Source organism: Anser anser, assembly GCF_964211835.1.
Source record: "Anser anser genome assembly, chromosome: 1".
In the NCBI taxonomy this organism is placed as follows: domain Eukaryota; kingdom Metazoa; phylum Chordata; class Aves; order Anseriformes; family Anatidae; genus Anser; species Anser anser.
Window position 1 is genome coordinate 32,150,517 of NC_139720.1, and position 24,287 is coordinate 32,174,803.

The 24,287-nt window shown below is 40.7% G+C and overlaps 1 protein-coding gene across 1 annotated transcript in view; it reads right to left on the bottom strand.

Annotated features, from left to right (window-relative positions):
- YAF2 (YY1 associated factor 2) overlaps window positions 1–24,025 on the bottom strand; it is a 35,301-nt gene extending 11,276 nt beyond the window's left edge. Inside the window, exons 1-3 of the mRNA XM_083801520.1 lie at window positions 23,685–24,025; window positions 23,304–23,429; window positions 239–391 (exon numbers count right to left, since the gene is read on the bottom strand). Of these exons, the coding sequence (XP_083657646.1) occupies window positions 239–391; window positions 23,304–23,429; window positions 23,685–23,710 (305 nt within the window). The 5' untranslated portion in view covers window positions 23,711–24,025. The remainder of the gene's footprint in view (window positions 1–238; window positions 392–23,303; window positions 23,430–23,684) is intronic.
- Window positions 24,026–24,287: the final 262 nt, after the last annotated feature.

Sequence of the window (24,287 nt, forward strand, 5' to 3'; positions counted from 1 at the left end):
CAACTCTTTCTCTCTACATTCAACTGGTCTCCATCTTCTGGTTAAAATTACTAACTGCAAGTTTTCTTTGCATTTAATAGGCATCCTAAAACAATGAAACTTCAATGTAAATATTTAGCCTTATTGTCCAAAAGAGTTTGCCACAGCACTTATAAAGCAGTAAAATCACAGATCATGTTTGTATTTTCTTTTTTAATTATGTTTTACCAACACTGCAAAAAGTTTCTTAAATTTTTACCTGGTTTTCTTATGACTGTTCTTTTTGCTAGTTGTTTCCTTTTCACTTTTTTCCTTTTCTACTTTGTCTTTCTTCTCTTTCTTTGATTGCGCAGGGGGCATGAATTGCTGAGGAACCTGTTGTGCAACCAGCTGAGAGACTGGTCGAGGTTTCCTGTGTGCACAGATATATAAATGTATATAAACATAACGCTTGGAATTTACAACAACTGTCTCAAACTTTCTACACTGCAGTTATTAACATTAATATTCACTATAAAAAGAAATACTGCTAAAACTTATGTAGCTGCTAATACTTCATTTACATAGCACATCAAAATTAAACCCATTATAGCCTTTTGATTCACTTATTTGCATTGTCGACAAAGGAGATGATCATTTTAAAGTATTCAGAGACAAGACTTCGCAGTGTGCCCTCTTCTCCTTACTGTTATATCCAGACAGAGACTCCAAAGCATGAAGCTTTCAGAGGGAATACTTCATCATCCTCTCCCAGTCCCCTTGAGTGATGAAGGGGTCTGTTTCGAGCCTACTGCGAACAAGATGACCTTTCAGGTATGAGAGCTAAAGCCACTGTTGGCATTACAGAGTAAAACTTGAGTGTTTCGGCTCAAACAAATTCACCGAAGGCAATGACAAATCTTGTTAAGTTGTATATTGTTTTTATCGAGTTCTTCACAAAAGAAAGTATATATACTTCAGTTAACAGCAGTACGATGTAGCTGTCAGAACATATATACCCTGAAAGCTGGCAACAGAAGCTTCCAACCACATTCCATCACAATGCACAGCACAGGTTTCTTTTCCAAATTCTGATGCAAACCAAAAACCAAGGGAGAAAAGGAGCAGCAGTATGATGCTCCTGGAAGCTTAATAATGCTGCAAGTAATTTTGAAATTCTCTCATTTTTACTGTATTTTCTAATAGAATAGGAGAACTCTAACGTGAAATGAAACACTTTTACTCTGTCCAATACTAATGTATTTCTTTATTTTGAGGTTTTGTAATTAAGAAATTTCCAGTCATGACACACAAAAATAAAGGTTCTGTAATTCTATGAAGATTTTAAAGATGCAAATTTCTACTCCAAAATAAATGTTTACCCTGCAAAGCTCTTGGATTTTGTTAGTTGTGTTGTGGCTTTGTTTGTTTGTTTTTAAATAGAAAAAGCACTAATTATATACACTGTCATACTCTAAAAATACAAAGCAGTTACTAAATCTACAGAAGCTATCAGCTGTTACGCACATGTATTGACCCCAACCCACAAGATCACCTTACTGGCACTTCTTGCTTAGGCGAAGTACTGAGTGAAATAGCAAAAGCAAAAAAATCAAGGGAGCTGCCATTAGCAATTTATATTTTCAGTAATGATTGCAGTAGTTCGAGTTAGAGAGAAAGCCAAGTTACAAGAGTGCACAAAGTGCAGGAAAGGCAGTTGATACAAGACATTTGAGATTTCATGAGTCTTCACAGCAAGTTCTTAATGAATCAAGGCAAAAATAAAACCTACGAGAAATGTAAGCACGTAAGAATTTTGGGGTAAAAACTAAATGACCAAATACCCACTCATGAACTGAGCCCACGCTAACTCACAGACAGAAAAAGATCAACAACGGATTAGTGAAAACTACCCAGTTTATATCAGCTAGCAAATGTATGAGCACGTGCTTTTCGGGTGAGCACAGCAAGTAGTACCTCGGAAAACACACAAAAGATTGAGTGCAAAATCACTGAAATGACTCAATGGACTATAAAAATTGTTTACATGAACAGAATACACAGAACGTTGTTTAGAAAACTTGCCGCAGAACTGTTTCAAGCGCTTGTCATAGCAGTTCTTAACAAGACAGGAAGAAACCAAGGTGTAATTGATGCACAAGCTTATCATTTTGGGTAGAAAATATTTCTGATATATAAACAAAACTCATCACCTATCTCGAATGGAAGACTGCTCCAGGAGACAGGGTTATGTGAGTTAATATTTCTAGTGACAGCCAGGTGACAATCCCACCATTGCTACACAGTGACCTGACAGAATAATCTGATGTATTACTTATGAAGTAAGGCAGCAGTGAATTTCTACACACAGAATTAATTATTGCGCTGGGTTGTGGACAACACCATAATCATGGAAATTTAGTAAGGAGGTAGAAAAAAAAAATCAAACAACTATTTTACAAATTCTCACTTTGCAACAATTTCAATTCCAGAGGGCAAACTAGAATATTTCTGTTAGAGCACAGCTGGGAAATTAAGCTTAGAACTAAGTCCTAGGTTTATAACACTGTTTATCTAGTGTCTAATACCATAAAATGAAATAGGAGAAAAAAGGAAAAAAAGAAAAAAAAAAGAAAAAAAAAGGATCTTTGCCACAAGGAACAGAAGTTGGTTAAGACAAAAAGACCACAAGAAAAAAGCCTGGAGAATAATGTTTGGAAAGATGCACTAAAAATAAATCAAAAGGTTCTACGTGGTTCTGCTGTGACAACGAATTCCACTGAGTTATTATACTCATCCTGATTAAACATCCATCTTCCCTCTGTTTACTTGAGACATAGTTTTGGCCCAACTCTTTGCATCTCTCTCTCGCAGAAGCACATCCATATTGAGGGTATTACTTTGCCCTAAGAATGTTAAAGTTCCTCACCTGTCAAATGTACATTTAATTTGATGTCAGTTATCTCCGAAGTTGTGTATCAGTTACGTCTGTGTTCTATAATTTGTTAACTACTTTGTTACTTCCAGATTTCTTAAATAAGGTGTTCAACATTTTTGTTTAAAACATAAAATAAAATAAAATAAAATAAAATAAAAAATAGAAACAACAACAAAATCAAATTCACATCTCAGCAATGATTTAGTCATTTACATGTCCCTTTTTTTCCCCTCAGGGACTCAACAAGGGGCTACTGAACTGCAAGCCAGCAGTTGGCAAGGCACACAGGCTTCAGAAGATAACTTCACTCATGAAGTTTTAAACCGATGGAATTGTTTGTGATTTAGTGGTAGCTGGAGCATGTCATTCAAACATGAGGGAACTTATACAGAGAAAGGGTTTCTTGCAGAAAGATAAACATAAGAAAAACTATTCCTGTAACAGGAAATTGATTTTGATAATTTGCCAAAATACGTCTATTTAAACTACCGGATTTCAAAAACTGTTAAGAGTCCTTGTAAAAGGCTGCTACAGAGTAAATACAGATAACGTTAACGTTGACTATTAAACTACCAATATACTTATGGTAGTTTGCTTTTTGAGCATATGCAAGAGCACCTGAGCTAACAGGTGAAGCAGCTCTGTAAACTTCTGCATTACGATTACAATGGTTGTTGCCTCCCACTAGGAGTGGCTTTACAACTGAACAAGCCAGAGCTACAGGGAGAAATGTTCATAAATACAATATGTATCGCCTGTTCACATACATGGTCGGCCGCTCGAAACTTTGCATTTTTATTCACTGGTTTCACTTCAGTTGTCTTAACAGGAACACCATACAGAAGAAGCATACAAAATGCTATCATTTCTTTCCAACAGGGAAAGAACTTTAAGGTTTATGTGCTGAACGCTGCAACAAAAACTGATTTACTGAGCTTCCAAGAAGCTGCTAAACATCACAGCTTCAAATACTCTGCATCTCTTCCTCCAACCCTTAGTTCTCCTTTTCAGCCAGTGCCACCTTTCTAAATTACCATCACAAGCTTCCACACTTCTACAGATGCTTCTGTTCTAATCGCATCTATCATGGTTTTATTATCCCATTCCAATGTTACTTTGAAGGTGCTGCATACAAACACACACTTTATAATCTCCTTTAAAAAAAAAATATATATATATATAGGTTTTTAAAATCCCGGTAGACAGAAATGCAAACATTCAAATACACTTTTTCTTTCTTCCCAACAATTCCCTTAATTCTAACTGACAAGGATGTCATTATTTTAACTCTATTCTTGTTGCAGGATGTGACTCCATTTAATTTTACAGGATTTGATCTTGCTGCTGTTTTAGAAGATGTATTTGCAGAGGCTGCAGAGGACTGTCTATTTACGATTTGTGTGCGGAAATGCATTTAACACTGATGCTCCCAAAGGCAGCAGATATTTAATACTGGGAAGGATAGGCTAGTTCTTTTTGTTGGTATTCTTAAAATAAATAAACCTATTTTCCAATTCAAGAATATAAGCAGTGCACTAGACACAAATGATATCTGGAACTCATGCCCCAAGCCATTTCCATTTCCCAGAGCTCAACACAATACCTTGCTGCTCATAAGTCATTTGGGACATAATATCCCACACCTGGCAGTCATCAATAATCTACATAAATAAAATTTTGACCCATTTGAAATAGCAGGTAACTTGGTCTCATTACAAGAAAGCAGGTCAGACTTGAAAGCAAGCTGAAAAATAGCGAAGTACAATATAATAACCAACACAGGCAGCACAAGTACAGCAAACTCTCAGCCACCTGGGCCGTGCACCACGCATGCAGTGGGCCAACAACACTGGCCTAATGCTGAAGCATCTTGGCGTCTGGATGAATTTATTTCAGATGGGCCACAGCTACATTTGCACAGTGCTGTTCAACAGCCATGGGGAGTCCATAAAACACTTCTGCACTGCTATGTGTACGAGCTCAAATTCTGACAGTACAGCAGCTCTAGGGCCCATCTGCTACGGTCTGGAAACAAAGAGCACGATGTGGACAGACCGTGACAGGTTTTCCAGGAACCAGCCCCAAATCTACCTACCTAGGGCTGTGTGGGACTCATTGGGGACCCATGTCAGCAGGATGCTCCCCTGCGTGCAGGGTTCAGTGAGGACTCACCCATTTGGAGCCCCATATCCTGCACTAACCGAGCCCACCAAATCGAATGGCCATGCAGCAGAGTGTGGAGACATCAACAGCCCTGCCTTACAGCAGCCAACACCTTCGCTTTGATTCAGTGAGAGCCACGCTGGACTTGAACTGGCCCACGCAGAACCGGTACTCTATCCTGCCAGTATCACAGAGCTCAGAACTTAGGCTTTTCCACCTGGAGAAGCTAGATGGTATCATTAATTCTCAGTGCTGATCACAGATACCTCTTCAACTCGCTGTGGGAAAAGCGTACTGTCATATATAATACTCAGTTTACAGAGTCCATATATTCTGAAGAATCTATCATATAGGACACACTATTCAAAGGCACGCTCTTTCCCGAAGCTAAATGTCCTGTGCTTTGTATCTTTTACCACTACAAAGGTATTACTACTTTCCAATCTTAACAAAATGGCTCCAAACCGAGGAAATGCTGCCAACCTCAGCTCTCAATCAAGACGAAAGATGGTGTTCAACAGATGACCTCGATCCATTCTAATATGACCTGTTCCTTCCCTTCCCTCTTTTCAAATCCATCTACCTCCTGGCTTCAATTCAGACAAAAAGCCCTTGCTGGAGGCTTATCCTGCCCCACATGGAAAATTATCTGTTTCGTAAAGCAAGCTCCACATGTGCAACATATCTAAAGGCTTTTAGGATACCACATGTTAAGACAGACATTTAAGCCTGCTATTGAGCCCTGGCCAGTTTACTTGCCACATTTTCCTCCAATAACTACAGCAATATTCTACAACAGTTTTATTTACCTGCCCTGTCAATGAGCTGATACAATTTTGTTTTCAAATTCATCTTACTCCTCGGTTTCCTATAAAGCCATACGCATCTTGCCCCATCCTAGGTAGCAGGAAGAAGTTGCCTGTGAAGCGTTGTTCCTGCAGAAGGATGTTATGTTGTAACTGCCCTACCAACCACCAATACTGCAGTATTGTACTGTATTTGGTTCGTGGACAGGAGATATACTGTCATACAGAACAGGTAACTATACACCTGGAATCGTTCATTCATTGGTTCGATTTGTCAGGTTTATACCTTATCTCCAAACATATGTTTATTCCTAGAATGTGTTTGGCTCCTGAGCAAAACAAAGCCTGTGATGTTTCTTCAAAACTCTCACCTGTTTTAAATGTGGAATCTCTACATGGTATTCCTCACTTTCCATAATTTTAACTTTGTGCATGAATCTTTTTTCTTTCCTCCACTGTAAAAGAGCTTTACTTCTTAAAAAGAAAAAAGAGAGAGAGAGATTTCAAAGACTTAAAGAGGTTTTATTTAAAGGTACCCCTGGTCCCTAAGCACTACCATTTATCTAAACTTCTCTTCCCTGCAGGGAGACACTGACCTTTTGTTCAAGACAGCAGACTCATCCCTCAAGAAAGAGAGGCTAGAAATATCTGGAACAGAGTCCTTACTGATTTTGCCTTGCCCTTGGTCACAGAATCCTGTCCTCAAGAATTAAAAATCCACATTATTCTTCAAAATATTCCCTTTCGGGTGATTCAGGAGGACTGGATAAAGGCTCCCAAGTTAAAGACAATTTCCAAATCATCTGCTCCTTGTTCACAGGCTACCCTTAAGGCCTGCATCGCATAGGACTCAAGTAATGAGCCCGGCATATTTTTGAACATCATCTTCCTTCACAGGTCTCAAATCTGTTCTGTCCCACCAGCAAGGCATGGCAGAATTGGATTGGAAACCAGTAATCTAGTCAGTCAGTGCCCTGAATTTCACTCTCCAGGGTTTTTAAGAATTAATTATCAAAATGACTATTGCCAAAAGGCCTTACAAGCAGTAACTAATCCACTTCGACAAGTCAGCTTTGGTCAAACTCTCGCGATGCTGATTGGTAACAGAACAGGATCAGTACAGTAAAGGTCTTTGGCCTTTACAAACACTACACACACACAGCTTTCTTTATATCTTCTTGGGAAAATCTTGGAGTTTGTTCCAAAATCTGCATTATAAACACAGGTATGCTGCTGCACTATGGATTAAGCCCAGAAAACTTGTCACGGTTCTGATAAGGGTAGTAGGAACTCTGAAAGCAAAGTCAGGGGTTCCCCATAAAGTGTCTTCAGTCAAAGCATGAGGAGACAAGCTCTGTCAGTTTCTAAGAAAAAAATACCTAAAATTAATCACTAGGCATAAGGGGAAGCCAATTAGCTCCTCTAACCACTGCAAGCTTTCCCATATCCCATCTTCTTTGCTTACTGCTTGCGAAGGAAGACCGTTTAAACAACAACCTTCCCCAAACTACACACTACAAACAATTGCAAAGAAATATGGCTATAACACTACCATTATGGCAAGGCCTCCATTTTCTGATTAATACCCGTTTGATTTTTCCCTTCCAGGTTATCCTGCGTATATAAGCTTATGCAACTTCTCCTTTAAGTCACATCTAAATTCAGTGGATTTGTATTTGGATACCTAGAAATTTCTGTTCATTCATTCATCCTTACTTTAGTCACAGGAGCTTTTCTTCCCTTTGCCTACAACTACACTGCTTGTTTCCTCCTCTGACAGATCTGCTGTCCGCTGAATTCCGTATAAAACGTGTCCCATGTGTCTACCTCATCCTTTAAGGTGAGCTTCCTACCCTCACGGCCCATCCATCTCAGGGGGCATTCGCTGCAATCAGAGTCACAATCTTCAGTATATCATTCCTGATGATATTCCATCACGGCAGAGCTAACTACTACTCCTACAGCTATTTATTAGCAGAGGCACGAAGAAATGAAGGATTCCGACATCCTAACGAAGTCTGGTGGGTGAGCTGATGTGCAGTAACCAGCCACACGCGTTCCCAAGCCAGTGCAAACGCTCAGTAGCCTCGGGGAGGAAAACCTCCTGCCGATGGTTCCAGCAACAAGGCGATGCGTAGGGCCACGCTATATTATGCTAACAATTCAAACAGCATTAAAACTCTAAGGCACGTCTCAAAATGACTGCCAAATGCAAAAGAAGCATTCCAACCCTTCTCCAATTCAAAACTAGCACCTTCAACACAGGTTGACCTTCTACTTGAGTAATTAAACAATAATTTCGAGATTAATCATTTTTCCTACATTTTTCAATCTACCATTCTCCCTTGGATTCAGACATAAATTCTTGTTTTTCCCCCAAATGATACACTCTTCTGTACTATCCCCAGTACACTAAACATATGATTGTTAAGGTATCCAACCATGCTAGAAGGTTCAGTCACATCAAACATATGTCAACAGGGCAGTGATAAAATTGCTTGATACCTGAGAATAGCATACCACCTACAGTACCATGTTATAAAAACAGTTACCACGACACAACTAATTCCTACTTTAATCGTATCTTGTTGTCCTCCCTCCCCTTTTCAGGGGTCTGTTTCCTTTTTGAAGTGCAAGCTTTTTGAAGCCACTGCCAAACTCTTCTAAGCTTACTCTGCACTGAATTTAAAATTCCTCACTTCCTATCAAGCCCACAAGAGTTGTGTGTATGTTGTTCACCTGGATGTTTCTGTAGAATTGCATCATTATGAAAAAATGTATTGCAAAAATTGTACCTCCAGCACCCTGAAGACTTGAGAATCTCCCTTCCATCTGCTACTGTGAGACTTCTGTGTGCTTCTGAAGCTGACTGAGTTCAGATACTCAACATTTTTTCAAATGTAATTCGAATTTCTATCATGTTACTAATACTCCCCCTCCACCAGGCTTTGCTGTTCCCTCAGCTGGCCAGGCTTTCAGAAGCGCCCTGTTACCATGCCTGAGCTTTTCTAACCTTCAGTTCTCTTAGATTTTAAAAGCAAATTTAATTCTTGTGACGGGACGTAGACTGAAAATCTTTACTCGTCTGTGTTTTGTACTGCATTGCTGTTGAAAACAGGAATAATCCCTGATAAAGAACAGGCCTTTGAATGGGCTAAGTTTGGTCACCTCCTTCCTATAGCTTCAGCCTTTATTAAGGAAATAAAGTGGGGGGCATTTCCAATGATCATTTTTTAAGCGTACAACCCATTTGCTAACAGCAAGCATATTTTACTTCACACAAGTCAATATACTCTTATACTCTTTTACTCAACATTTCATATAGTTTAGCATGATTTCATATGCTAAAAAGAGCACATTACATACCTTTTCTGGTACTGGATCTGGAACACATTTCAGATATTTGTACTGAGAACTGCACATTGTTGTTGCAGTCAATATTCTGTATCACTTTGTATCTTTATCCTCTATTGTATTTTCCTCGCCTTCCGGCAAAACAAACAAACAAAAAAGCCAGCCTAGTGATGCTTATGGCAGTCTCTTCAGTCTCTAAACCATTATAGGACATCAAACCTTATCATTAGATACCTAATCAAATAGTTTCATAAAAATCCATTCCTAAATATCATTTGCATGAACAACTTCACAAAGGTTTAGCTGGTAATATACCAGCTAAAACTAAAATTCTAAACCAAAAATACATTAAAATACAACAATTGAAACAGATAGCTTAGAACACTTCCATAAGTGTTTTTAGAATGCATTTGCAAGACAGTGCAAGAGCTGTGGGATCAGCTCACCGAGAACCATACGTTTTCTTTCTTCTCAGCCGTGCACCTAAGGGCTACAGACTGCCCGCTCAGCACTTCTCGGAACGGTCACCAAAAATAAAAGACAAACTCCTGCAAAGCTACTGTTTAAAGTACTTGTTCATTTTTTCTTAAATAATTAATCTCCTTGAACAAGAAAGCAACCATTAACCTTATAGTGTTCATTGCATTTTCAGTAACTCAGCTAGCAATATGCTGCTGTGAGCTAAACAAAACTAGTGGAAGCAACAAGGTTAGCTTTAACCAGAGCCTACGAGAAGTCTTGTTTTGCTGATGTTTGCATCATACATGCCTTTCAAAAGTCTAAGTAGAATTCATTTAAGTGCATTAAAATCTTGTTGAGAACAAAGTCAAATTATTCAGCCCTTACTCTGTTCTTTCATTAACAGGCTGAATCATTTCCCAATACAAATGTATAGGCTTTAAATATCTTATCATTTATTTGAAGATAGTTTTCCACTCACATCTATCCTAAATATTAATGTCTCGAGAAGCTAATAGAAATCTGATATCCACAGTAATACTCTAATCTCCATTTTTCTAGTTCACAGTCATTACTGAAATCTCAAGAAAAGCTTATCTTTGCACACTTCCTACTTAATCATCACATTCTTGCTAGTCTCTACTCAAACCTCCCTCTCTGCATGTCCTCGTTTCTCTAACAACTAAGGTCCACATTCTCAAATATGCCTGAACATAGTAATTAGAGTAATTAATGTAAAAATAAAAAGTTATTCCTAATCTCTGAAGCAAGCAGATGCACACAGGGAGTCAGCTGGAAGATGCCTGTAGAGTTATTTTACACTAAACAACTAGACAAAAATAAGGATATGAAAAAGCGGTGTTAGGTAGATTTTCTAAGGGAAAAACTACTCGTAATGAATATTATTAGGAGAACTTCTTCACGTAGGTACGAACATTTTGAGCATTTCTTAAGGACTCTATTTAAGCAATTTTTACAGGGTATTGCTATGGTTAAATATTGTAGTATGATACACTTCCTGCCTGTCTTCGAAAAGACATCAATTATGCAATGTTCTATCTGTAACTTTGTAATAGAGCTTAGAAAGCTTTTTACTCTGAAGATCACAGGACAGGTTACAACCAGCAGCTCTGGAATGTGACTTTTCCATGAGGGACTGATGATCTGGAGTCAGGCGCCTGAAGGTCTGAATGGCTCCAAAAGGAAATAGAGATATTTCAGAATTCTTTAACAAGTAATAAGGTACCTTGAAGTAGAAGCTCCTAAGAAATAACTAACCTTTCCTCCCACCAGTTAGTGAATCCTTTGTAATTCAATCATACACCTCCTCCCACCCTCATACAATGATAAGCAGTTACTTTACACGTATCAGGTAATTAGCTTTCCCACTTCCTCAGGCATGTTTTCTCTCTTTTGCCGAAGAGTTTCCGCAAAACATGTTAAAATATGGCTAGCGATTTTTGCGTCTATACTCCTTCCGCTCCCTTTTGCCTCCCACTTTAATATGCTTGCCTTTAACAACAGCAAACGTGAGCAACTTCACTTAAAGTTTAAAAACATCCACAGCTACTCCAATCTTCCCTGTTTTGAGCCAACTTCAGCCTGCAAAGACTGTAACTTCAAAGAGATTTTTTTTTAAAGACTAGGAATCCATGCAAAATGTTGGAAGACCGAGGCCCATATTTATACAGATGTTGTAATGGCTTTGACAGCTTTACATGGAATGAATGGGCCTAAATTAAATTTAGCATGTTTCTTGTTACTTAGGTTCCTTATAATATAGAAAGAAATCAACAGAACTGAAACATACATACAGTTCTGCAGAGTCATTACAGTAATTGTCCTCGTGTAATAATGCAGACAATCAACAGTCATTAAACTGTATTTCACACATAGTGAATGGTAGAATCTAAATAAACTCCAAGTGAGAAGGCAAAAGTTTAAGCCATTTCTTCTAGCTTAGGCACAAACCCCTATCATTAAGGAATAAATACAGGCAATCTGGCAGAACAGAAGAAAAAAGTGTCCCTATCTTTACAGTTTTACTGATTTTCTTGCCTCAAGAAGATGATGAATTTTTCAAGGACTAGCTTGACAATAAGCATTTAAAGCAAAATGTCTGAAGTATTTTTCAAACTTCAATAGTAGAGGACTACTCACTTGTTTTTGTCAAATGCAAAATACTAATTCTCAAATAATTAGAGAACTGTTACACACTTCCACACACACAACACAGGCCAACTTATAATACATTATTTCACATACTTGCAAATTAGTAGCTACAAAATTTTGAGACTATTTTCTACCACCAAGCAATTTTTCAACTAACATTTTAATTTTTCTAGGTTGGATAAACAAGCAAAACTTACTTTTAAAATCACATTTATCTTTTAATCAACTATCACGTCCACTCTGCAAGCTCTTTGTACAGCACCTTGTGCTACAAGAGCTTCTAGGTACTCCCAAAACATTGAGTATAAAATATTCCAGAACTAAGGAAACTGCTTTTTCAACTTCACTAAAAAAACAGAACAAATTTTTGTCACATTACCATTGGAGGTTTTGTGATCAAGTGCAACCAGATGACAACTTACCTCCTAATAACAAAAAGGAGATAGAGCAAGGGGAGGAAGAAAAAAAAAAGACTCCTTTCTGCATAAGCACATCAGTGATAGTACTCAAAGCAAAATAAAAAGATTCAGTAACACTGTGTATACTAAGTAGCCCTGTGAACACTACAGCCAATTAGATATTGCAACCTGTGGTCTACACAGAAGCTAGCAGTGCATGTAATGATGCCACTCTACATTTTCAGCAGTTAAAATCACATTATGAAAAGCAAAAAAAAATATTTCCCATTACTGTTTCTTGTAATGCAAATACAATAGTTGCTAGAAATTAAATTACATCACTAGCACGAGAAGCACTCTGTGGATTCTGACACAGATCAGCTCACCCTCTCTCAGTCATCAGTTCTCTATTAAGCTATTCATAGAATAAAAACTACCAGATTAAACTACGTTTAGCTTGCCGTGTCACATGAATATGCTCATGCTAATCACCACACAAAGCCATCTTGTGAGAAACTAGTCTTTATTTCCACACTGAAGCAGCTCATGATTAAATGCATCTTCAAGATCGATAATTTACTCTGTTACCCCAAGTTATTTTTTCTCATTACCATCACTTCTGTCATATTCTGGAGTGTTAACAGCACGTTAAGCTCCCTCTGCAAAGAAAGACAACTGAATAATTATGACAGTGCAAACAATGGCGCTAGCGGTCTGTATGGGAGCACATAACGTACATCCATCTGCATATTGCAGAGCAACAATGCCATTTCTACACATACTATATATATTTGAATCCTAACTTTCAGCCAGCTCCGATTTCCAGGGCTTTTAAATTCCTAGCTGTTTTACACTGTGAATCATTTACTTGGAATTCATCCATTCGGTGCATTTCTAGCAATTCTGTCTTTCAATAAAAGCTGATTCAATTAGAATAGACTTACAAGACCCATATGGTTTTATCAGTCACTGTATAAATGTGCAGAAAACTACCCCTTGAGGCAGCGTCCCTATTTAATCATTCCCTTAAAGGGAATGCCCTATTTTCCAGATGACATTTAACAGATGAGGCCAGCAAGCCTCCTGAAGACTACGGGTACGCTGCACAACTGTCTGCCCTAAGAAGAAATATTTGTATCGGGACCTTTAGAAGGCCCAAATTCATCTTCACGGATACTTTTTAAAGCAGCCATCAAACGTTATTTTCCAACAACCAGTTTTAAAGCTTCAGCCTCTCGCATGCTGTTATTAGAAATTCTTCTCCATATGCCACAAACTGTGGCTCACTGATGCTCAGCACAAGTGATAGCTATACTGAAAATATCCTGTTTGAGAAACATATGGGCACCAACCAATCTGTGCTTCCCAGTTGACAACGTGCTATATATGAGCAGGGGTCAGGAAACTCAATTTCCTTAACAACATCCCCCGAGGAGGCGATATTTGGGAGTCTGCACAGAAGGCAGTGGGCACAGTCTTTTTAGACCCCTAGATCCTTGGGATTTATGGGGAAGTGACCTCTCCCAACTTCCAATCCCACAAAGGACTGGATCCTCCAGGCTGCTTCTCTGTCCCCTTCCTGTAGAAACTGTGATGCTTCTTGCACCTAGGCAAAAAAACGCATGCAAAACATGAGGTTCATGCTGCAGAAGCACGGTTATTGTTGCACAAAACAGGGTCAACACTTGGCACAACTAATTATGTGACCAGACAGGAAGGAGCTTTTTTGGGACCCTTCCTACCTGTTCTGCAGAGTGTCTGTGCTTGGTCTCCCCAGAAGGTTGTAGCATACTAGACGCTTCCTCCACTTCTAGACAGAGCCATCCCCACGAAGATGCCCGTCTTAAGGAGGGGAAGAGACTACACGCTCCCTCTAAAACCAAGTCTCCATAAGGTTCTTCAGGAAAGATGTACAGTAATAGAAAAAGATGCCATCATCATCAGACTTCACCTTTTCCTCCTCCCTTCTCATTGAATTACAGAACTTCTAGCTCATGACACCAATCACAGAATTCAATGATATTTGTACAAAACAACTGTCCTTTCTCTGAACGTGTCAAACCAACCTTTTCCCAGCTTTTAGAGTCAGGAACTATATTTTTAAAATAAACTTTAAAGCCCCCACTGATATACTTTTTTTCTCCAATCGAGCACTGTCATTTGAACTGTGCAGCTCAGATCCAGCATATTCAAGCATTATGGAAAAGCTTAAAGATGAGTTCTGGACTTTCAGTAAGTTAGAATAGGAAAACTTTCCATTATTCTGTTTTTTCTTTTTTTTCCCCTTAGCTCCTAAGAAAACAAGAAAAAACTTGTAGCAGACCTCAAGGTCACATCTTGTAGTCTTCAACTTGACTTCTGATGGGAAGTTTGGCAGACAAAATCCTACCGACAACATTCTGCAGCTCAACTCTCCAAGTTGAAGCCTGCTCTACATCAACGTACCACATACCAGTGGAACGCACTTCAGAGAAAACAGACAATCCTCAGGATCTCTCTGTCCTACTTAAACCAGGGTAAGCTACTGTATGAAAGCAGACAAAATGAACACTTAATATTTGGTCCCACTAGCCTACATTTTAAGGATTTTGTAGCCAGCTGTACCAGCCAAGAAGAGAACACATCATCCGACACCACGTGAAAAATTTCTGCAGAGCATACTGTCCTAACCTGACTTTCACGATGAGGTACAGATACTTGAATCGAGCTTTATTAAACAGGACTAGGCACAGTGGGCAGTCATAACAGTAAAGGATAAACTGTTACAAAAAGTCATGGGGCAGAAAAATGCAACTTCTGATCACTCTAAGTGATACAAGACCTTCCTTCTTACCAGCAAGACTTTTCTTTTAAGGGATTTAGTCTTTAGTCTTCTTGTAGGTTTTTATTCAAATGCCACTACATTTCAGGCCGTGACAGCTGATTAATTTCTCTAGAAAAGACACAATAAGCAAGAATACCACTGATGGCCCTGAAAACAAAGATGACATTTCCACTAACAAAAAAATAGTTAAAAAAGCTAAACATATCGAAGCACATACCACTCATGCCCAAAAGAAAAGTACTTCATCATGGAAATAGAAAGGAAGACGTATATCCATTATCAAACAAAGCAAGCAAGCAAATACCAGAAGGCATAAAGGCTTCTTTGCTTCAGTCTCCACATGAAAGTTTAATTTCATATAACCAAATTAAACGAGGGGTTAGGAGTACAAATTCAAATGAGAAACAGACCGGACTACTGAATGCTGTAAGTGGCAGTCAACGGCATATAATGAAATGCACTCTTGGAAACAAATTGAACCAAAAAAGGAAAAGAGAAGTCACAAGATTGGCAAATAAAAATGCAGGAAATAACAAATGACTCAGCCTAACTCAAATTTCATAACGATACTAGAAGAAAATTATTTAACAACTAGGAGGATATAAAGGATAAAGCCAATTGGCTTGAAACACTCAAGATTTTCTAAGGGACTAATTGTCCTAGTGACTAGGAGAAAAGCAATACACAAACCCGAGCCTTGACTTGCAGCACCATCAAAAATACATTCTTTCACTCAAGCTAGATTATGATGAGGATGAAGTTGTCCAGAATGAAGCTCAAAATCAGATTTGTTTGTTTTTAATAGCTCTCTACAACCAACTGAAGGTGCAGGATAGCATTTATAGTGACATTCTACAGCTAAACTATTTAATATACTTGATCATGATTCGGAATAAAGAACAGAACAAGCGAACAGCACCAAGCTGAAAGGTGCTAAGAACTAACAGCCAAGATCATCCTGAGTTAAGACAACTCAAAAAAATCACGGGAAAGACAGCACAAAGCCCCAAACTGCATAAAAAACAAAACTACCTGAGTAACAATGTGACATGAAAGGACAGGAGACTGTAGTGGATCTAGTAGATCACACAGCACAGAGAAGCCAACACCACGATATTGTTGAACAAAAGGAAAATCCTCGTTCAGGGAAGTACCAACATCAGACACCATCATTTACCAGGAACGTTGAAAGGAATAATCCAACTAAGCATTACACTAGGAATTACTCAGCTGAAGGTATGTCCTCAATCTAAGCTTCCATAGTAAGAAACAGGCGTGCAAACTGAAGAGTCAAGAATAAACAATCATGATATAAACTGAAAAGAAAACATTGCTTATCTGAAAGGGTTGCTGCAATCTTCTTTTTCTGAGAAAGACTTATCAAGAACAAGTGAGTGAACATGGAGACCATAACCCAAATAACCAAAGAACTACAAATACATTGGAAAATTGATTGGGACTAGGGGGAGTACAAATCAACTTATCTTACTGAGCAGAGAGGTTAGGTATCTGGAAAAACATCAAGGATAAAAAGTACTAGAAACAAGCTGTAGGTTAGTCTCCTCCACTGGAGACTTGTTAGGACAAAGATAATGTTAGACATTGCCCAAGTTTACTGATCCTCTTTCAATACAGGGAGAAGGCCTAGCTCACAGCAAGACTTTATCTATCCGGCATTCCTATAACAACATAGAAGAATCAAAATGATCACAGAGAGACTTGCTAGCCTTCTTAGAACCATCCCTAAAATGAACCCAATCCTATTCAAAGCTTGTATTACTTTAGTACGTGTGGAAGACAAATGCTAATCTATTATTCTTGGCCTTGGTACAATTCAGCTGAGCAAGCCATTCTTAACTGTGGCCCTGCAGTGCCCATTAACAAAGACGGTTTTCCAGAGGGCACATCTGCTAACTCCACTGTGAGGTTCGAGATCCTGGATACATCTAAGACATTTTTCTTCCTGTTCAACAGTTCTGACATTGTTAGCTATCATAGGAGGGCAAGAGAGAAAGTTTATATAACAGCATAGGTTTTCTCCTACTACATGTTTCTTTCTTTAATTACGTAAGGCATATAAACATAGAAGGCCAAGTCACAATGACAGTTACCTAAATTTCTGACCTAAGGTGACTACTGATACAACTATTATATTCAATACGATACAGAAAGAAACAACTAACCTAGGTTTAAATCAACTGTCAAAGTTACATAAAACAGGCCCTACTGGGTCTTAGCCTAATATCAAGTGAAATCCTGTTTGTTTCATTCTGAGGAGAATGTATTAAAAATAGAAAAGTGAAAAAAAAAAAAAGCCAAGGTATATCAGACACCAACTAAGAGTTATAAGAAAAAGGAAAAGGAAGAAGAGATACCTAAAAATACCAAACTCATGATTAAAAACAAAAACACATTTTTCATGAGCTGTTTAGAGTAATTGATTAAAGTATCTCTCGGGTTCATAACTACAAAGATTAACAATAGAATTGGTATTAAAAAAGAAGCTTATGTAGTCTTTCAAAACCGTGGCTGCTCATTTTGACTGGCTGCCCATTACGTTCTGTATTCCTCCAACAAGCCATGCCCATCAACTGCATCAAAAAGAGCCACCGCAATCAATAAAAATTACTTCATTGTTTCATATGGAGAAACAAAACACCATTAATGTGCAAAATGCTGAAATTTCACTGCACTTTTCAGGGAAAATAATTTCTAAATAAGTTGTTCAATAATTCCAAAGGTTACTTGTAAAAAAACCCTTTTAAATTTAAGTACTGACGTCCGGAATGACTAGATTATCTGATGGCTACCTACAAAATAAACGCAAACTATTTATGCATGCTCTTCCTTAAAATTTCATATTCAAACCAAAACACAAAACTTGTAATACGGAGCATGGCAAAGTACGGATTACATATGACTTTTCCACTCTCTTCATTCCTGCAAATATTTCCTCCTCCAAACTACCCAAGTAATGAACAGCTCTTCAGTTTAAGCTCCATTCAGCCATGTATTTGTAAAATCAGCATGACAGGCGGTTCTTCCTCTTTTTCTCCTTTACAACCTTCCCCTGACACGCGCATGCGTGTACACCCAGAAGCTGCGTACTGGAAGGCAGAAGAGAGTTCTCAGCAAGCTGTTGTAAAACAGACATGTTAAACCAGATATACCAGATAAGCACCAACTCTGTCCTCAGCAGCACAGCATTTCGACAGAAATACAAATACCAGATTTGGTTAAATGTAACTGATTTGTGCTTATAAACATCCAGATGGTACATGACTAAACAAATTGCACATATTTTCTGAAGAAAAATGACCTTGATATCCAAGTTAAAAAATTAAGCGCTTTATTTATGCTTCTCAAAGCACAAAACAAACTCATGACAGCTTCAAGCAGAGACCTGTATCTCATATTTAGGAGACTGTCAGACACATAAAATACTCGCGCGCATCGAACGGCCACACTCCAAGGAGCACACCCCAAATCTCAAGAAAACGCACAAAGATGGCGTCCTGGTTGCTTTTATCTCAGATTAACTCTTTTGTCTGGTATGATTTAAAGTTGCCTTTTCGTATCTTAGGCTGAGAGAAAATGATTCAGTAATGGAGATCAATAGAGCCCAGGACGTGGAAGCCATGCCCTGTTCAGCTGGTTATACGTGTCTCTATTTCAGCGGTACAAGAGGTTAAACGTGGGCATCCCAACTCCACAGAAATTCGCCTTGACCTGAGATGACCTCCTCACTCTGGCCTACAAATTTCAGGGGCTACTTTATGTATGTGATATTGCACACAGCAGCTGGACCAAGATATGTGTCAGAGAGGAATACCTAAAGAAAATAAAAAATAATAACTTCAGAGAAGTCACTTGTACCTGTTCTGTCTCATTCTCCCTGCCAAAAGAAAAATACATGGGGTTTGAACAATGTACACATAGCCTCACAGATTCATAGTCAAGTCTTTATTGAATTCAAAGAAAGCAAAAAAATAGTTCTAAAAATAAAATGAAATAAAAGAATAAGAAGCATTAAGTAGTTTGTACAACAAACCTCCTATTAGTAGCGTAGGGAGTATATTAGTGAAAAAATACCCTGGAAGTCCGCCTTTTATTCTGAACTGAAAAATCACAAAATCCTATCAAGCCCTAAAACTGATTGTGTATCCTACTCCCCTCTTTTTCTTCACAGCAAGTACTGCAAAGTTTAAAAAGCCAGATTTGCAGTTCTTCCCTCATTATACTCCCCTGGATGCCCGTCCTTTCCACTGGATGAACGAGCAGCTTGTCATAGCACAGAAAAAGGGAATATGATCACGCAAGCAGAGACCAAACCACAGTACACACGCATAAGAACCAAATTAAGAAAAGCAAAGTGACAGGTAATTTTAGATCCGGATGCTGTCACTGAGTAACAAGAGCATTAAGATGAGATGAGGAAGACGGTGCAGAGATGTGATGGAGAAGACGGGAGAGAGCAGTAAGATACATCCCCTTAGAGAGAACGCCAGTCCTCTTCCATGCTTCTTCCCAGCACGACTGGAACTCTGAACCTTCAGCCTTGCAACGTGCCCAAACCACAATGCCTAGCCATATTAGCTGGCAAGAAAAAAAAAACTAAAAACCTTACTGAGGAACAGACCGACCGGGAGCAAACGCTGCAGTAAGGTCAGTCCAAGGATCCAGCGCAGTTCGTGAAGTTCCACCAGTACTGGTATACTTCTGACTCAGAGAGTGCCGTGAAGAGCCAGAAGTTAAGAAACAAACAGAATGGTAAAGTTGCTGAGGCAGCCTTCTCTTGGGAAAGCGGTAACTGCAAGGGTTGGACCAAATTCGGCAATCACACTGTAACCTCTTCGGGAGCCAAATAATTCATTTCCAGGTTTTCAACATAATATCATTGCCACTGTTGCTTTTACAGGGGTCTGGACTTTCTCGGTGTTCTAGCAATTACTCTTCTGTACAACACGAGTGACAGAGGGGAAATGATGATTTTCAAATGTTTACATCTCGGGAAAACTTAAACAATTTCATGGGGCAAAGCAATCAAAACACTTATTTAGCCTAAGGACTCTTTCTCTTGCCAAACTTCAATGGCTTTTGCAAACAATAGGGCTTCTCAAAGAGATCATACAAATTCTTTATAATGGAAACTATTAGGCAACCTAAATATAGAGTTCGTTACCAGAGCCCTCTATAACACAGGACGTTAAGGTTCTATTCAGCTTTCCTTACTCATACATCTAATGAACTTCAGCAGGAGATTTGTCCAAGTAAGGAATGATTATTACAGCCCTAGGTTCCTTACATTTGTACAACATCTTTCATCTAGAAAGACTTCAAAATGTTTTAAAGGTCACATATAGAAAATTACTATATTCAGCACAGTCTCCTATCAAGAGGAACATAGTAATTTATCAGTACCCAAGCAACAATACAGAACAATTTTAGGTTAGAAAGTAAATAAGAAAGCCATGTCTACAGGGAAAATTTAGATCCTCGGTGACGTTACCGAATTAAAGTCTGGCAGCAGTTCTACAGGAGAAGGTACAGGGATTTCCAGCTGGCAGACAGGACCTCGGTTCTACGTCTGACTCATAGCACATCTAACTGGCACCACGCTGGGGCACTGGTTTGGTCCTAACCCAAAGAAAAGGGTGCCACCTTGGGAGCCAGTTACACCACCTCCTGCAGCATCCAGGATTTCTCTCAGATGTCCCCTATCCAAGCATACCCAGATTTAACCATTCAAGGTGACACTACCAAAGAAAAAGCTACGTCAAGTCCATGACAAAATCTGCTTCAAACGCTCAGTCTAAGAGTATATTAAAATATGATCCAGAAGTCGTAAGAATTAATTCCACTAATCTTAAGAATACCACCAGTTTTAAAGATTGTAATCCATATCTAGCCCTTAGCATAAAAAGTAATTCTTTTGGAGACAAGAAATTATTCAAGAGTGAAAACACATTCAAACCTTACCTAAAAATGTTTCTGTAAAGTTATTTGTACATGATTAATATGCAAAATACAACTGTTTCAATCAACCTAATTTCCAGTGGCCTTCGAAAACATTACACTTCACTATGATTGCCTGTTTTTCCACCTACAAATCTGTTTATATTTAGTGAGTTTTAACACTCATGAGCAGACCTTAAACCGTCTATCACAAAGAAACAGATTTCTCTGAACTAAAAACCACTGATTTACGATGTCTTGTACACATAAGTCTCATTAACTAAAAACCAAAACAAATAAACAAAAAAACCCTACCAAACTAAGAACTCAGCACACTAAGAATTGTGCTAAAGCATCAGCTTAATATGTATAGATATTAAGATTCAAAATGGAAGACTGAAAAAAAAAAAAAAAGCATTCAGTGCATCACCCAAACTCCATAGTACTGTTATTCTGAACAACACTGTGAAAAACATTTTGTTGCATAGGTGGCACGAGCAAATGTTTTAACAAGGCCCTGCTTTGGTGTACTTCAGCTCCTTCAAAAAAAAAAAAAATCCACCCAAATGGCCTTTTGTGTCTCTTTGGCACCCTAATGACTCTCTCCATAGACACAAAGGTCTACTTACTAGCTCAAATCTAATTTCAGAATCGTGGCCTAAAATTGCCTGGTCTGAAAGCTCAACCCGTATTTATCTCACGCCATGTATAAACCCTGGGCTTCACATGCATGTGTAAGTGCGACCCATTTAAACTGTACAGGAAAGAAATCCATAAACCTAGTCAGCTATACATTGTTTCAGAGTTTAAGGAGATACATTGATTTTTGTTTCTCAACTCAAACTCTACAGACCAGAATACTATGGGGGAGCAAGTGGTAACCAGAAAAAAAAAAAAAAAGCTCTTAAAACAGTCGAAAACTGTGAAATATTCAAAGGAGGAAAACAAACAAACTCACTCAGTGCTAAGCAGTCCTGAGAAACCAGTATTATTTTTTACACACTTTTTTTTGTTTAGTTTCAGTGCTTTTATCCAACTGAGTTTCTAGTGCAACAAAACATCATTTTAAATTGACTTCACCTATCAAGCTGCCTAGAGGTTAAGACAGGCTGTAACGTTCATTTGTGCTGTTTCAAACAGTTTACGTTCATTCTCTCAGCAATATTATTTTGCTGAATATTACCAATCTGAACACATTTATCTGTGACACGAGCACAACACCATTCTTGTCACAGGAAGCCACGCTATACGTGACAGATGCAATTTCTCTCAGCACGTTCACCTCACCGATTTCTTTATTTAAAAATAGCTATATTAAAACCTGAAGTTACGGGAAGTACTTCCAATATTCATTCGAGTTTGCAGAAGTCCAGGAAATCAACTTCACAAATAAAGACGAATATTTCTGTCAAGTAATCTGACCCAGTCTTGCACTTAGGATTTCCAACACGTAACATTTCAAACACGTAACGTTTGCAGCAAGTCACATTCAGTATTGCTTTGAATGATATCTGGAATGTAATTGCTGCTTATGATAGGATTGCAACTTTTATTGCCACTTAAACTTCCCTCGCTGACGGGGTTAGCTAATAGGTATGATAATGGTAACAAAGGATTCTTTAATAATATTCTCTCTGGTTAGCGCACTACGGCTACAAGTGCAGTCCTGTTGGTTTTATGAAAGCCTCCATTCCCCAGGCGTGCATGTTTAGGCCGTAACACGGAACGACACATCAGAGAGATGCAGGAACCAGGTAATTCACCGCAAGCTTTCTGACGGGTTCCCAGAGAAAAGGTCCTCCTGGGACGTCACTGCCTCGCGGGGTGCCACCTCCATATGGTGCAAGGCAGCTAATTCCTCCCGGATCGGAGGACAGGAGGACAGCCATCGCCTGCCCCTACGGATGCTCTGGGGCAACACGGCTCTGCGACGGAGAGCGAGTTCAAACAATAAAATAAAAAGGGGGGGGGGGGGGGGTATTGGTGAGGAGAAGTTAAACTCACGGAAAAAGGAGCCTGCAAGGCAAAGGCTGAGGGCGAGCATCTTCGTGGACAGGCTGCGGGGAGGGCTGCTCTTCCCCGGCCAGGGCACGGCCTCTGCGGGGTCAGCCTCGCCCGGGGCTCGCCCTGCGGTCCCCGCAGAGGCAGGCAGGTAGCGGGGGGCTGCGGGGCCGGCCGGGGGCCCCCTCTCCCGGTGTCCCCCCCCCCTCGATTACAGCCCCCCGCAGCCCTCCACGGCCCCGCTGCCCCCGGCGGGGCCTTCCCCCGGCACTCACCGTGTGGAGGTGCCCTTCCTCACGTCGCACATCATGCACTTGAAGGCCTCGGCGCTGTTGCGGAAGGTGCAGACGCTGCAGTCCCAGTAGCCCTCGTCCGAGGAGGGTTTCGGCTGCCGCTTCGGCCTGCGGGGGGGACACGGGCGGGCAGGGGGGGGCACGGCGGGGGGGGGGGGCAGGCGGGCGGGGGGGGCACCGGGGGGGACACCGGGCTCGCCGCCCTCACGCCGCCGCCCCCCTTCTCCCCCCCAGCCCTCCCCGGGCGCCATCGCCGCCGGGCCCCGGCGAGGAGGAGGAGGAGGAGGAGGAGGAAGAGGAGGAGGAGGAGGCGGAGGAAGGCAGTGCCGCTGCCCCTACCCCTACCCCTGCCCCTACCCCTACCTGGTCGGGCTCTTCTTGTCTCCCATGCCGGCTCCAGACGCGTGCCCAGCCCGGCCCCGGCGCGGCCCTTTGTGTATTTGTCAACAAGGAGCAGCGCGGGCGGGGGGCTCGCAGCCTCTAACGGGGACCCGGGGAGGAGGAGCCGCCGCCGCAACCCCCAGCTGTCGGGGAAACTCCTGCCGCCGCCGCGCTGCCCCCTCCTCCCTCACGTGTCCCCCCGCCGCCAACCAGCGGCCGCCCGCAGGCCGCGGAGCCCGGCGGGCCCCGCTCCGCCGCCGCTTCGCCGCCGCCGCCACCGGCAGCGGTGGAGGCTCGGGGCGGCGCGGGGCGGGCGGCGGAGGGGGAAGGAGCAGGGGAAGGGGAAGGAAGGGAGGGAGGGAGGAGCGCGGCGGCGCGGGGACCCGCGGCCATTGTCCCGCCGGGAGCCGGCCCCCGAGGCCGAGCCTGAGCCCTGCCGAAGGGCTCCGTGGGGAGGTCGGGCGGTGGGCGCGGGCCTGCCCGGCTGTGCCCTGGAAGGAGGCTGCTGGGTGTCGGCGGAAACGCCTGGGTTGGCCCCGAGCGGCTTCCCAGACGGTGCAGGCCGTCCTTTGCGGAAACCGAGCG